Below are 13,142 nucleotides of genomic sequence, written 5' to 3' on the forward strand. Positions count from 1 at the left end.
TTGGCCAATTTTTATTACTTGAAGTTTTATTTGATGTTTAATTTGATTTTTCAAAAAAGATTTAGTAGGTGAGGCACCAATTCCATGATAGGCAATATAAAATGGATGCAGCAACAAACAAGTTTATCATATACTAAGAGAAAGTGTTTAAAATAATTAATCAAGTGGATTTCAACTAATTAAGTGGGGAGCTGTCTCATCTTCAACAGCAACAGCAACCACCATGACAAACGCCGACTGAGAATTTATTCTAAACAATATACACCACTTTATTTTGCTGTGGTTGGTGTGATGTGGTGTCTCTCTTCTGCCAGTTGTTTGGACTTTTCAGACTTGTGTGTCCGCAATTTGGATTTTTCATGGAAACTGAAAATATTTTGCAAGAACATTGTACGCCTTTGAATTTTGGTGAAATGTATTATGGGGATGAGTTTTCAATTTTCATATATATGGAATCAAAAACTAAAAAATTTGCATGGTGGTTATTTTTAGTTTCAATTGAAAAAAAAAAAAAACTAAATAAAAACTAAATCTTTAAAACTCACAATATTAAGTTTCATGTTTTAGTTTTCAACCGTTACCAAATAAGTTTTTAATTTTAAAACTAAACAATGAAACCGAAATGATTAACCAATCTCAAAGGGTACATCTTGTAATTGGTTTTCAATCTTACCATGAGTTTCTTGTCTTTCAAAGCTCAAGAAAAATTATTAATACGTTTATCATTTTTAAAACAATAAAACGTGTGCTAGAATATCAAAACTCACTAGCAGCAATTAGTACCGAAATATTATCCCTTGTATATTATTCTTTGACGTGCACGTGTGACAAATTCTTAATAAAACAAACAACAACAACAAAAAAAGGGCACCATAAGTAAATTCAATCTTTGGACAGGATATTCAGAAGAAAAGCATATCATCTTGTTCGCTTTAGCTTTAGGAAGGTTTATCTGCGTCTGGTGTTGGAGTTTGACTTTGTTCTAAAATCTAGTGGCTCCTTTATATTACACATGCATGGATTACATAATTGCCAAATAAAGGCAAAAATTGGTCCATCTCAATTGTTCATGATGGATTCATGATCATATATCTCTAAGACTAGTCAAATGTCTATCATCTGTGATTGCTTACTCCATTTTAATTAGGATAGCGAGATTCGAGCTTAAAACATATTTCGATATTAGAAAGTGAAGCGTTACTAGACCAAATTGTTGAATTAAATCTGCCTCACTCTGACCGATCACCACTATGCAGGGCCTTGCATATACTGTGTTAATTTAGCCTCCATGAGTCGTGTTGGTTAATTTCAAGATCCTAGCTATAATATGGTCTAAGTTTGACATGAACCCTTGATATTATGAGAAAACCTCATAGCTTATTAATTGAATAGTATCAAAGCTTATACACTGTCCTAGACTATTTTCTAAGAATACAAATAGAAAATGAATTAGGAAAACAATATAATTCAATATAATAATAAAATAATTAACAAAGTATCCTAAAATCTTACAAGCATAACAAACGATATAATTTGGCCTAAAATGCCCATGTATCACAACGAGCAGTTTATAAGAACTTGTGACGGTTTGATTTCCAAACAAAAAGTGTTCATGGGCTCAAATCGGACATAAAAAAACTCAAATTTGCAAAAACTTAGATTTAAATGTAGAATTTGCGCCTTTCAATTTGACATTTGTTCTACTCCGCCGTTGAATTTACCTATTAAAAAAAACTAGCTAAAAGAAGAAAAAAAGCAAGACCTTGGACTGAATGCTTGTTAATATTATTGTTGCCCACACATAACATGACAAGAACTTTCCACTGCTCCAATCACAAACCACTTGAAGATGGTGTGCAGCAGGAAGAATCGTTGAGTTGGGGGGTGCGGACTTCGCCGCAAAAACTGCCATTTCACTTGTCTATAAATTTTCTCGAGCTTCTACGGCAGGATATGATTGAACATCATTTCATCTCCAGTAAAGGACTTAATCTTCACTTTCGTTAATTTATATTCATCATCATCATCATCATCATCAGGTTTGCTGATTGCTGATTTTCCCAGTCATTGCTATTATCATATATTCAAACATGTTTCTGGACCTCTGGTATTGAAGTCGACGTGAAGGCCACTTTTTTGCCAGGTTTTTGGTTTGACATTCGAAACATGAGAGAGAGAGAGAGAGAGAGAGACGTAAGTGTGTGTAGTGGTGGACGATATATTGGTCAAGGAAAACATGCAGTACTGGTGCATGTTGCACGGAAGTGGACCTGCTGATCGATCGATGGAAAACACCAGAATATAATTGAATGATCTCAGCTTTCTTTGCTGTACAACTTTAAATTCTTTTGGTTTTGGCATCTTCAAAGCTCGTATGAATGAAGAATCTACTGGTGAGGCCCATCTTGGTCAAAAGGAAGTCTTGCTGACATTTCTTCCCCCATGCCATGCCATGCATTTCTAAAGTCAAAATCCTCTTTTCTGTCTCTCTCATACGTGTGTAATTTGGTCAAGATAGATAAGATTGGAAATTTTTCTATATCGTTGATGATACGAAAATGAATAACAAAGATAAAAACTAAAAAAATTTAAACAGTCATGAATATCAAATTCAACGGCTAAAACAGTTTGGAGCGCCCCACTCTCGATAAGGTTAATTAGTCTAATGGTACTAACAAAATATCGGTATTCTCTAATTTGAACATAATTTTATAAAGCAATCACATCAAATCATAACAATTTACCTTATAAGTGTAATAGGACGTCTACAATGTCAACATGAATCTTTTGATCGAAATCATAAACCACCATGAATGTAACAAAGAAAGCTTGAAGATAAAAGCTAAGAGAGGAAGACTGATTTTCTTATTTATGTGAAGAATGAACATTACAAACCTTATCCCTTCAGGATAGTATATATAGCTCATTACATAAAGCAAACTTATATTTACACCACTTAAACTATCTTAAGATAACACATCAGATCACTTAAGCTGATGTGTCACTACTGTTATCTATTATCTTCGACTTTTTTTTGTTCCAACAAAGCTTTGACCTGAAATCAACTTTGATGTCCACAATATTATTTGTGTTATTAACTATAATCTTACCAATATTATGTAGAATTTGACGTGTACGACGAGTATAGTATACTTACACTTTTCTTGTAATTCAAATGTTGAATGTTTACGTCACTATTAAATGTGAAATCAGAGATCCAAAAGAGAATAACAATTAATGATGAAGAATTTCATGACATCAACTAATAATTTAATTAAAACAAAAGGCACCAATACCTACTTTAAAAAATGGTACCCTAAAATTTTGCAATTAAATATGACTTATATTTTTGTTATAAAACTCTATTTTATTGTGAGGGTGGTAAGTTGTAAGTTTAAGAACAATATTAATATACTTCGTAGCGAATTGTAATCCATCTTTCTGAAATCTTTGACAAACTAGTTGAAAACCTTATCTTCCCCTCTATCTCATGAAACCAACTTTTGCCGAAAGTAAAAACGATTTAACCCTTTACTACTCTTATCAACCATAACTTTTAGCTACCTGCAAGCCCACTAGGTCCTCAGATTTCATTAGCTGTAGTGTCGGGCCTTGTGTCATATCAACCATCATGCTTTATATCGCAGAATTTAAGCAAAGAACAAAAAAATGTTTCATTCACATGATCACATCCCAAATTAGCAACAACTATATTCGTACGGTTTCTCATCCCGCTCTTGCAGAGATGCAAAAGCAATCTTTGACCAGAATATTATATATCAGAAGGCAACAACGAGAGATTAAAAGGCTTCATCTGATGCAATTCTTATCTGATTGCTGCTGCTGCTGCATGAGACTTACTGATGACCAGCTTGACTAATTTTCTGATTCCATGCATTAGATATATATACTTTAGACATTACAAATCCGATAAATTAAGAAGAAATCCTTCTTTAACCGAAAGAAAAATTCAAATGACTAGCTTGATTATATGAAAAGTTTTTCACATCAGAAAATTGACAAAATTTAACAAAATTTATTTTGAATGGTTTCGGTTATTGAGTTTACTAACTTGCTTGCTTCTGCGCTTAAATGGTCAATACGAAAATAGTTTCACTTGTAGCCTACTATGTGGTGGTTCCGAGTGAGAATGCGTGTTGAGAAATTTAACAATCTCACAACAAAATTGATGTAATTACTAGTTAGTATAGTGGGCATCTAACCCGTGTGTTTAATATTGATGTGAAGTTCTAAAATATAGTTCAACCATTCGAGTTGAATGGTGGGTCCTAAGCTTTTGGATCACTACGAATGTTCTCAGTTATGAATAACTTTTTTTTGTACTTAAAATACAATCACGTGATATTATTGTTTTACTTAAATGATAACATGTACTTGAATTTATTTTTATTAATATACTCTATAAGTAGGATATATCACCTTGGTAATCACATCTATTATAACACATAATAGTAAATCACATGTCTTTTTTTTTTTTTTTTTTTTTTTTTTCTCTACTCATAAAAATGTATCGTTAGTGAGGATGGTAAAAACATTTAGTAGTAGTACGTACTAGTGTATGAAAAACAAAAACCATAGTATTGCAAAGGATAATCTTTAGGTACTCATTAGTGAGTACTTACTTTTTTATTTTCCCCAATTTATTTTAACACATATTTTATTGTTTTGTAAATTAATGAACATGTTATTTTTCTTGGGTTCTAAAAAAACAAAACAATTGACATTTTTTTTTTAGGGTAATGCTAGGGAGACCAAATTTACAAACTAAATGATGTGTCACCAATAAGAATAAACACGTTTATCAACGTTTAAGTAATAAATCAATCATCAACTTCTATGTCTCTTAATTTTCAAAAAATTTTCTACAAATTCAGTCTTCCTAGCATTACCCTTTTTTATTAAGCTAAATTAGAAAGGAATACATAGAGCACTCACTTAGGGTTTAGAGTTTAAAGTTTAAGGTAATCAACTAGTGAGTACCTAAATATTATCCTATTGTAAAACTTGTATAGGTTTAGCATATTGGTTACTTTATTTCTTCAAGGAATCATATATCAATCTCCACTCGGAACCTATTCTCTTCCTCCTATACCATACCGCATACCAAGACTGCTATAAATACCTCCCACACCCTCCATCTTTCTCTTCAAGTCTAGCTTCTTCTTTAGTTCCTTCATTTTTGGGAGTAGCATTACAACTTCAGCAACCAACATGGAGTATAGAGTCGAATCATCAGAAACTCTGAGGTTCTCTCTCTCTCTCTCTCTCTCTCTCTCTCAACACACACATAAATATCACTGCATGCACGTTTCTTTCAGCTTAATTAAGTTGAAATTAATTTTTCAATGAATCATGGATGATTAGTATGTAAACTAATGACAATATTATATATGCGACGATTAATCAGGAACAAGTGTGCAGCATGCTATCGACAGTTCAATCGGATCGAGCACTTAGTGGAGCACATGAGAACCTCATACCACTCATCTCATGAACCCATGTGTGGAATTTGTAAGAAACATTGCAGATCTTTTGAATCTCTCAGAGAACATCTTATAGGTAACTAAAACAAGTTATGCAGAACTGAGCTTATAGCCAAGTTAACTATAACAGTGTTTTCCATCCTAGTTCAAATCCTTCTCTCTGTAGCTTAGATTTATTTAGAGTAAACTATATCACTTATATAAAAACAGTTATCAATTACATAAACTAATATCCCAAATTTCTTTTGCAAATAATAGTTCTCTTTTTTTTTCCAGGGCCACTGCCAAAACAAGAATGTAGAAACATATTCAGCACTAGAGGATGCAAAATCTGCTTAGCCATCCTCGAAAGCCCGTATGCTCTTAGGGTTCACCAGGACAGATGCTCTGGTGGAAATGCTGTATTAATCCTCACACACTAGCTTATTGATCATGAACTTTTTGCCGAAACCCTATTTGTTATAAATTAAAATTCATTCCATATTGTATATTTCAGGGATTACTTGGTCGCTTTGCTAATCTGGGCATTCGTGACAATACTGAAAGTGGTAGCACAAGAGGCACTCAAGTTGTTGCACTTGCTTGCAAAATGGTTGGTGGAGGCAGCGATGGCTCCCTGGATCTCTGCGCAAAGGTCTGCCTCACTGATGAATATGACAACATCATCTTCCAGTCTTATGTCAAGCCACTGCTTCCAGTCACAAACTATAGGTATATATGCATTTATATAAAGATTTATACTAACTAGTATGTACGTAAGTAGCGAATATACATAAGAGAGTGATTTCCATAGTCTACTCTTTATTCCTGACCGTCAGATGGAACAAAACAAAAGGCAAAGATGGGGTGGAAATCATACTTTCTACAGTAAAGATGTCAATTTTTTTTTTTTATGATTTGGCGATTTGACCGACCATTTTGTTGTATACTTGTATAATACAGGTATGAAACAACTGGTATTCGTCCTGAATGCTTGAGGGATGCAATGCCTTTGAGGCAAGTGCAAAAGAAGATTCAAGATTTCCTCTGCAATGGGGAACCGATGTGGAAGATTCGACCCCGAGGTGGAAAAGCTAGGATTCTTGTGGGCCACGGTTTGGATCATGACCTTGACTCCTTGCAGTTTGAATACCCACAAGTAATGATTAGGTAATTCAACTCTTTTTTCTTTCATCCAAACAATAAACCAATTTATCATTTTATGTACAGAGAAAATTGTTATTGACATTTGAAAAGTCTTATCGATCAATGAAAAAATAAAATAAAAGAAAGTGAAGTGCCTAACAACTATTTTAGAGTGCTAATTAACAAGTGTGTATTATTCATAAAATAAATATGATCACATATTGAGTTGCACACCTATTAATTTGCAGCAAATCATTTGTGTATGTGTACACACACACACACACACACAACTTTCCATTCCGAATTTCAATTATAAATTTAGTTCTAAATGTGACTGACTGTGTATAGGGATACTGCAAAATACCCTCCATTGATGAAAACAAGCAAGCTCAGCAACTCACTCAAGTATCTCACACAAGCATATCTTGGGCAAGTACCCAACCCTACTATTAATTCCCTATATATATAGATAAATTCTAGCTCCATATAAGTTATTACTAATGCAATTTTCACATATAATCTATATAGGTATGAAATTCAAACAGGCATTCAAGATCCTTATGAGGATTGTGTTGCAACAATGAAGCTCTACATGAGAATGAGATCCCAAGTTCACAAAGTAGAGGCATACCCACTCGCTTCTGACCCGCAAAACCGGAATAACTTCGCTGCGTGGCGCCAAAATGAGCTTGAGAGGATGAGCCCAGATCAAATGCTGGAAATCTCAAGGTCTGATTACTACTGCTGGTGCCTGGACTCCTAGGCTGAAAGTGAAAGGAGGCATATCTACAGAATAATTAAGGAGATTAGTACTAGATGAGCAATACTATCTAGTTACTTTTAATAATTAGTCATAAATAACTTTGAGAGTAATGGAATACATGATCAATTATGCATGTATTTATGAATAATGCTAAATTTTATCGAATAATATATGTAAACCAAATTCATGGACTACTCTTTGGTGCTTGATACCATATTTATATGTAATGTAGAAAAGGATTTTTCATAATATCAAATATGCAGTAGTACAATATTTACAAGGATAACAAAGGTAAAAGCCCTATACTAATTTCATAGTAAATTACAGATAACTATTATAACGGAAAGTTGTGATAAAAATTCATTGAATTGGTGATATATGTTGTAACTCCCTAACACTCACTGCTGGAGCCAGGTTAAGGGCTGCCCTGAGCTGTAGTCCAGGTGTAGCCCACCAAATATTTAGTCACTAATCCAAATTCTCTAGATTTAACTATATAAAATTATATAATACAGTTTACGAACCATTTCTTTTTCTTACATCATTTTTCTCATCGCTTCTTGTACATGTACAAGTTTGGATTTGTTTAATTTTAACACGTATTTGTTTAATAACAAATTTTTTTTTGGCTCACCTTGTGATTTTTTTTTAAGCTAGCCGATACTATGAAAAATACGATATCAAGTTTCTTTATTTATAAATATTTAAATTTTTAAGCTAGCCCACCTGGTAAAAAATTACTAACTCCGTCATTGCTAACACTCCCCTGCAAACTTGACATGTGTGAAGAGACAAGTTCGGAAATGAGACGATGAAACCGACTAAGGTAAGACTTCGGTAAAGACATCCACAAGTTGTTGTGGAGAAGGAATAAATTGAACTCGATGACTATTGCAACTCGTTCTCGAACAAAATGATAGTCTATTCCAATATGTTTGATTCGAAAATGAAAAAGGGGATTGGCTGCCATGTAAGTGGTGGAAAGATTGTCGCAATTACGAATAAATGGAGGATTTGAAACAAACGATATTCTATACTAAAGAAAAGAAAATAGAGGATTTGAACTCTGAACGTATTAGATTGAAGAGGAAATTGTTATCACCATGTTCCACCTTGCAACATTAAGCTTCTTAAAACCTATACATTTATGATGATTTAGAGATGCTATATTGTTGATCTCTTTATTTATTATTGTTTTTCTATTCTCTAGCTTAAAAAAATCCACAAAATATTTGTGTAAATAAATGATAAGAACACTTTCAAAATGACTTTTTAACATTTTCATAATGCCCACACAAAATATCTTACGAAATTTCAGTAATTACATATATTTTTTAAAATGTGAGCTATACCCACGACTTTTAATTGGTTTTTTGAAGTTCTATACAATAAATGATAAGACCACTAACAATATTTTAAACATTTTTTTTAAGGGAATTTTCATAAAAAAATGCTTGAATTAAGTTTATTTTAATAAAAAAACCATGCTATAATTTTATTTAATGAAAAGAATTAAATTTTAATGAAAACCCCTTAAATTTTAATAAAAATGACAAAAAAACTTAATTTTTAATGAAAATGACACAATTAAAAAAAAAAAAAAAAAAAAAAAAAAAACTTAACATGTGCGCATTGTTTATGAAACTGCACTATTTGTGAAACTGAACGGTACTATACTATTTATTGGTCCAATTTCATAAATAGTGCCTAGTTTTTTGTTCACTTTCATAAATAGTCTCTAGTTCTTGATCATATTCATAAATAATGTATAGTTATTGGTCCAGTTTCATAAATAATGTATAGTAGTTGGTACAGTTTCGTTAATAGTGTCTCTTTCTTGGTCCAATTTCATAATTAGTGTCTAGTTATTGATCATTTTTCATAAATAGTGCCTAGTTCTTAGTCATGTTTCATAAATACTGTCTAGTTCTTACCCTAGTTTCATAAATAGTGTATAGTCCAGTTTTCATAAATAGTTTCCACCTATTGGTTTAGTTTTGGAAATAATGCCTAATTCTTGTTTTCGTTTCATAAATAGTGTTTACTTATTGGTCCAGTTTCATAAATAGTGTCTACTTATTAGTCTAGTTTTATGAATAGTGTCTACTTATTAGTGAAGTTTTATAAATAGTGTTTAATTCTTGATTCAGTTTTATAAGATTTGAAACCTAGACCCTTTTTGGTCTTGTAAAAGCACCCATTGCCTTGAAAACGATGAACCCAGAAGTGGCTCTTTAGATCAAAACCTTGAGAAGATTATGTTCTTAGTAATTATATTTAAAAAGCTGTTTTCAATTACCAAATTAAAATTTCCTAACTTTTTTCATATACCTACAATAATAAATGTAGCTTTCCATCAAATTTCTTGAGCTTGTGTATCATCTTGGAGAAATTTTTCCTTGTGCCCATAACACAAATGGTATACCACGTGTTATTATATAAGTGGTGAAAATTTTTATTTTTTTATGTTATTAATTTTTGAACACAAGAATCTCACAACTTGTATAGAGTGTACCATCCTGTGTTCTGGGCACATTGAAAAGTTTCTCGTCATCATGACTACTATTGAAAAACAACACGACAAAAATAAAATAGGAGAATGTAATTTAATTCAAAATATTTTTCTTATTCTAAGCAAAAAAAAATAATAATAAAAAATAATGTAGTTGACGATGAGACAAAAAAGTGAGAGAAAAAATGGAGCGTTTTAAGTTTTTTTTTTTTTTTTTGGGGGGGGGGGGGGACACGCCCCAACGCAAGTTGGGTTCGTTACGTTTGTTATTCTTATTTTATATATATATATGTATATATATATATATATATATATATTAGTCTTTTGTCTTTATTATTAAATAAAATTAGTGGATGATTTTTAATTAAAATGTAAAGATTTGAAACCATTTTCATTAGTTTTCTTTTCTTTTAATGCGCATGCAAAATCAGCAAAATTGCATTCTAACAAAAAGTGTGAGCTATAATTCATAATCTTTAGTTAATTGCGCCATTATACTAAAGTCATTATAAAACCTCTTCTCGTGGAATTTTGATCCAACCTTAAACTTCCTAAAAATTTTCGACAAAAATAAAAAATTGCCTAAAATTCATACATGCAGGACTTTAGATATTCAAGCTGCCAAAAGTTTAGTCCACGTTTTGGGTCATTTATATTGATTTTTCTATTTTCCAACTTAAAATTTCAATCTAAAAAATATTTTTTTGAATCAATAATTAGTAAGACCGCTTCCAAATAGTTTTTAACATTTTTCTCAATCCTTATGCAAAAGATTGGAAAATATCAACAGTTGCATGTTTCACAAAATCTGTAAAATTATTATTAGGGCATCTCTAGAGATGAAAATATGTTTTCCATCTCCGGTGACATCTTTATAGGAATGCTCTAAGATGTAAACATTTTTGCTCCATTGATAAGATGCAAACTCTTGATAGATAGGTAAACATTTTCATTCATCAAATTAATTTTGATAAAATTAGCAATTGAGCTAAATTATTACCAGCCCACCTGATTACTCTTAAAATTAATTAAACATGCTATTGGGGAAAAGACAAAGGTTGGAATGAAGAATGTAAAAAATTTCATGTTAAAAAATTGAAAATAAAGTAAAACATATAATGAAAGATTCTACTATTAAGTTATTAATTACATCGAGACATTTTATTGTAAAATACCCCACCTAATGTACAAGCAGTTGGAAATCGTTGATTAATAGTGGGATGTTGGTCCCTCAAATTAATACTGAGAAATACTATGTACATGTGTTATGTTACCTCACACAATTTGAAAGTAAAATGTACAAATTCGCACTACTGACTTTCACACTCATTTTTAAGCCTCAAGCACTCCTCTATTACAGTAGAAAAATTTTCAGTTGAAAGTGTAGAAAGCTAAACGAAGAGTGCAAAAACCAAAACTCATCTTCCTTGAAGTTGGGAAGTTTGGAGGCTTTGGAGTAGCCAATCAACTGCCTTGAAGTAGCCAATCATCTTGTAACAACTCATCCCAGAATTTACATAAGAAAATGAGTATTTTTGTATTTTCACTAAATTTGAGGGATACTTTCATTTTTAAAATTATTTTTTTAGCCTTAATTGGTGAGCCCAAGGGCCCACCCCCTGTTTTGTTCCCCAGTTCCCTTTCCCTTTCCCTTTTATTTTATTTCTTCTTACTCTCTCCCTCACCCATTCTCTCTGTCTTTCTCTCCCTCCCTCCGAGCAGAACACACCCACACACACACACACACACCAACAAACCCTCATCTCCCTTATCGTCAAACACCACAACGACAACAACATCACCATCTTCACCATGTCAACTCTCTCCGTCTCTTCGTCTCTGTGGAGCACAGAGGAACTCGGACGAGTTCCTCGTCCTTCCGTTTTGGGTAAGCCTCAAAACACTCCAAATGCTTTTCTTTTCATCCCCATAGTTATTTTCTGACCCCGTGGTTGTGTTTTGGACGTCAAACCATGAAGAAACCACCTCGGAGACATTTCCCCAGTTTTCCGGCGAGCACCGCCCATTTCGAGGAAATTTCCGGCCAAACCACGGCGAGTTGGCCGGCATGAAAGGTATCAATATCTTCGTCTCGCTGAGTACTACAACTTTCCTTTTTGTTTCACCCAATTTCATTGAGTATTGAAGAAGTTATACTCATTTGAATCTTACCCAGTTTCTGGCGACCTCAGCGACTTTCGAGGTGTTTTTCAGCCAAACCACGGATAGTTAGATGTCTTGTGAGGTACCATTCTCTTCGTCTCTTCTAGAGCTACGATTTTTATTTTTGAATCACTTGATTTCGTCGAGTATTAACAAAGTTATGGATGGTCTAAATTCCGGCCTTCTTCTCCGGCGTGAAACCCAGCCCAAGAAACCACCCAGGCCTTCGGGCCGTTCCTGCCAAGCCCAAAACCCTGGGCAGCCCAACCCAACATTTTTTTCTTATTTTTATTTTGGTTTTGTTAATTTAAAGGCCTTTGGGCCGTTTCTTTTCAGGCCTCCAGCCCGTTAACCCTAAACCCATTAGACCCAAATCCAGATCCAACCCAAGTCCAAACCATTTAACCCAATCCGGATCCAAACCCAAACCCGTTTGACCTGTTGACCCGGACCCCGGATCCGGTCTGACCGTTGACACGGTCAACGGTCAGCGTTGACTTTGACTTTGACCGGTCAACGGTCAACATTGACATGACCGTTGACTTTTTGAGTTTTCGTGCGGGAACCCTTCTAGGCTAAATTCGATGTCCTGAACCCGTTTCCGATGTCCGTTTCCCCAAATTCTCGTTTGAGTAGAGTTTGACTAAATGTACCTTTTATGTGCTTAGGGGCAATTATCTGTGGCGTTTCCTTCTTCGCTAGATGGCGTGGCTTTTCGACGGCGAAGTACTGTGAGTGGACCCCTTCTAAAAATGCATATTTTGATAGTATAAATGCATACATGAAAAGCATGATTTGATGATTATGTTTTATGAAACGTTTTACGAGATAATATGCTTACTGATGCTAGTTTGAATTATTACTATTTTTCCTATAACCCATGTTCTTATAGAATATCTGATGGATGACGATATGATATTTAGAACATGTTTAGAACACCTCTTTATAGTATAGATGATGGATGACTTTATACTATGAAGTTGATTTTCAATATATGTATGTTCACTGGTTTTGTACTTACCTAGTGGTCCTTTCCGCTACTGGACGTAGGGATAGATCCGGTCCATCCCGGGCG

General features: G+C 33.4%; 1 protein-coding gene and 1 long non-coding RNA gene across 2 annotated transcripts in view; both read left to right on the plus strand.

Moving 5' to 3' along the window:
* The window catches only part of LOC137738798 (uncharacterized), a 44,468-nt gene that overhangs the window by 30,787 nt on the left and 539 nt on the right, over positions 1 to 13,142 (plus strand). The window contains exon 2 of the long non-coding RNA XR_011069057.1: positions 12,736 to 12,798. This is a non-coding gene — a long non-coding RNA (uncharacterized lncRNA). The remainder of the gene's footprint in view (positions 1 to 12,735; positions 12,799 to 13,142) is intronic.
* LOC137738897 (RNA exonuclease 4-like) lies at positions 5,233 to 7,392 on the plus strand. Its single transcript, XM_068478368.1, has 7 exons — positions 5,233 to 5,267; positions 5,429 to 5,580; positions 5,781 to 5,905; positions 6,001 to 6,215; positions 6,447 to 6,653; positions 6,978 to 7,058; positions 7,158 to 7,392. Exons 1-7 carry the CDS (start codon positions 5,233 to 5,235, stop codon positions 7,390 to 7,392), a joined length of 1,050 nt encoding a protein of 349 aa, XP_068334469.1.

Source organism: Pyrus communis, chromosome 7 (genome assembly GCF_963583255.1).
Source record: "Pyrus communis chromosome 7, drPyrComm1.1, whole genome shotgun sequence".
NCBI classification, from domain to species: domain Eukaryota; kingdom Viridiplantae; phylum Streptophyta; class Magnoliopsida; order Rosales; family Rosaceae; genus Pyrus; species Pyrus communis.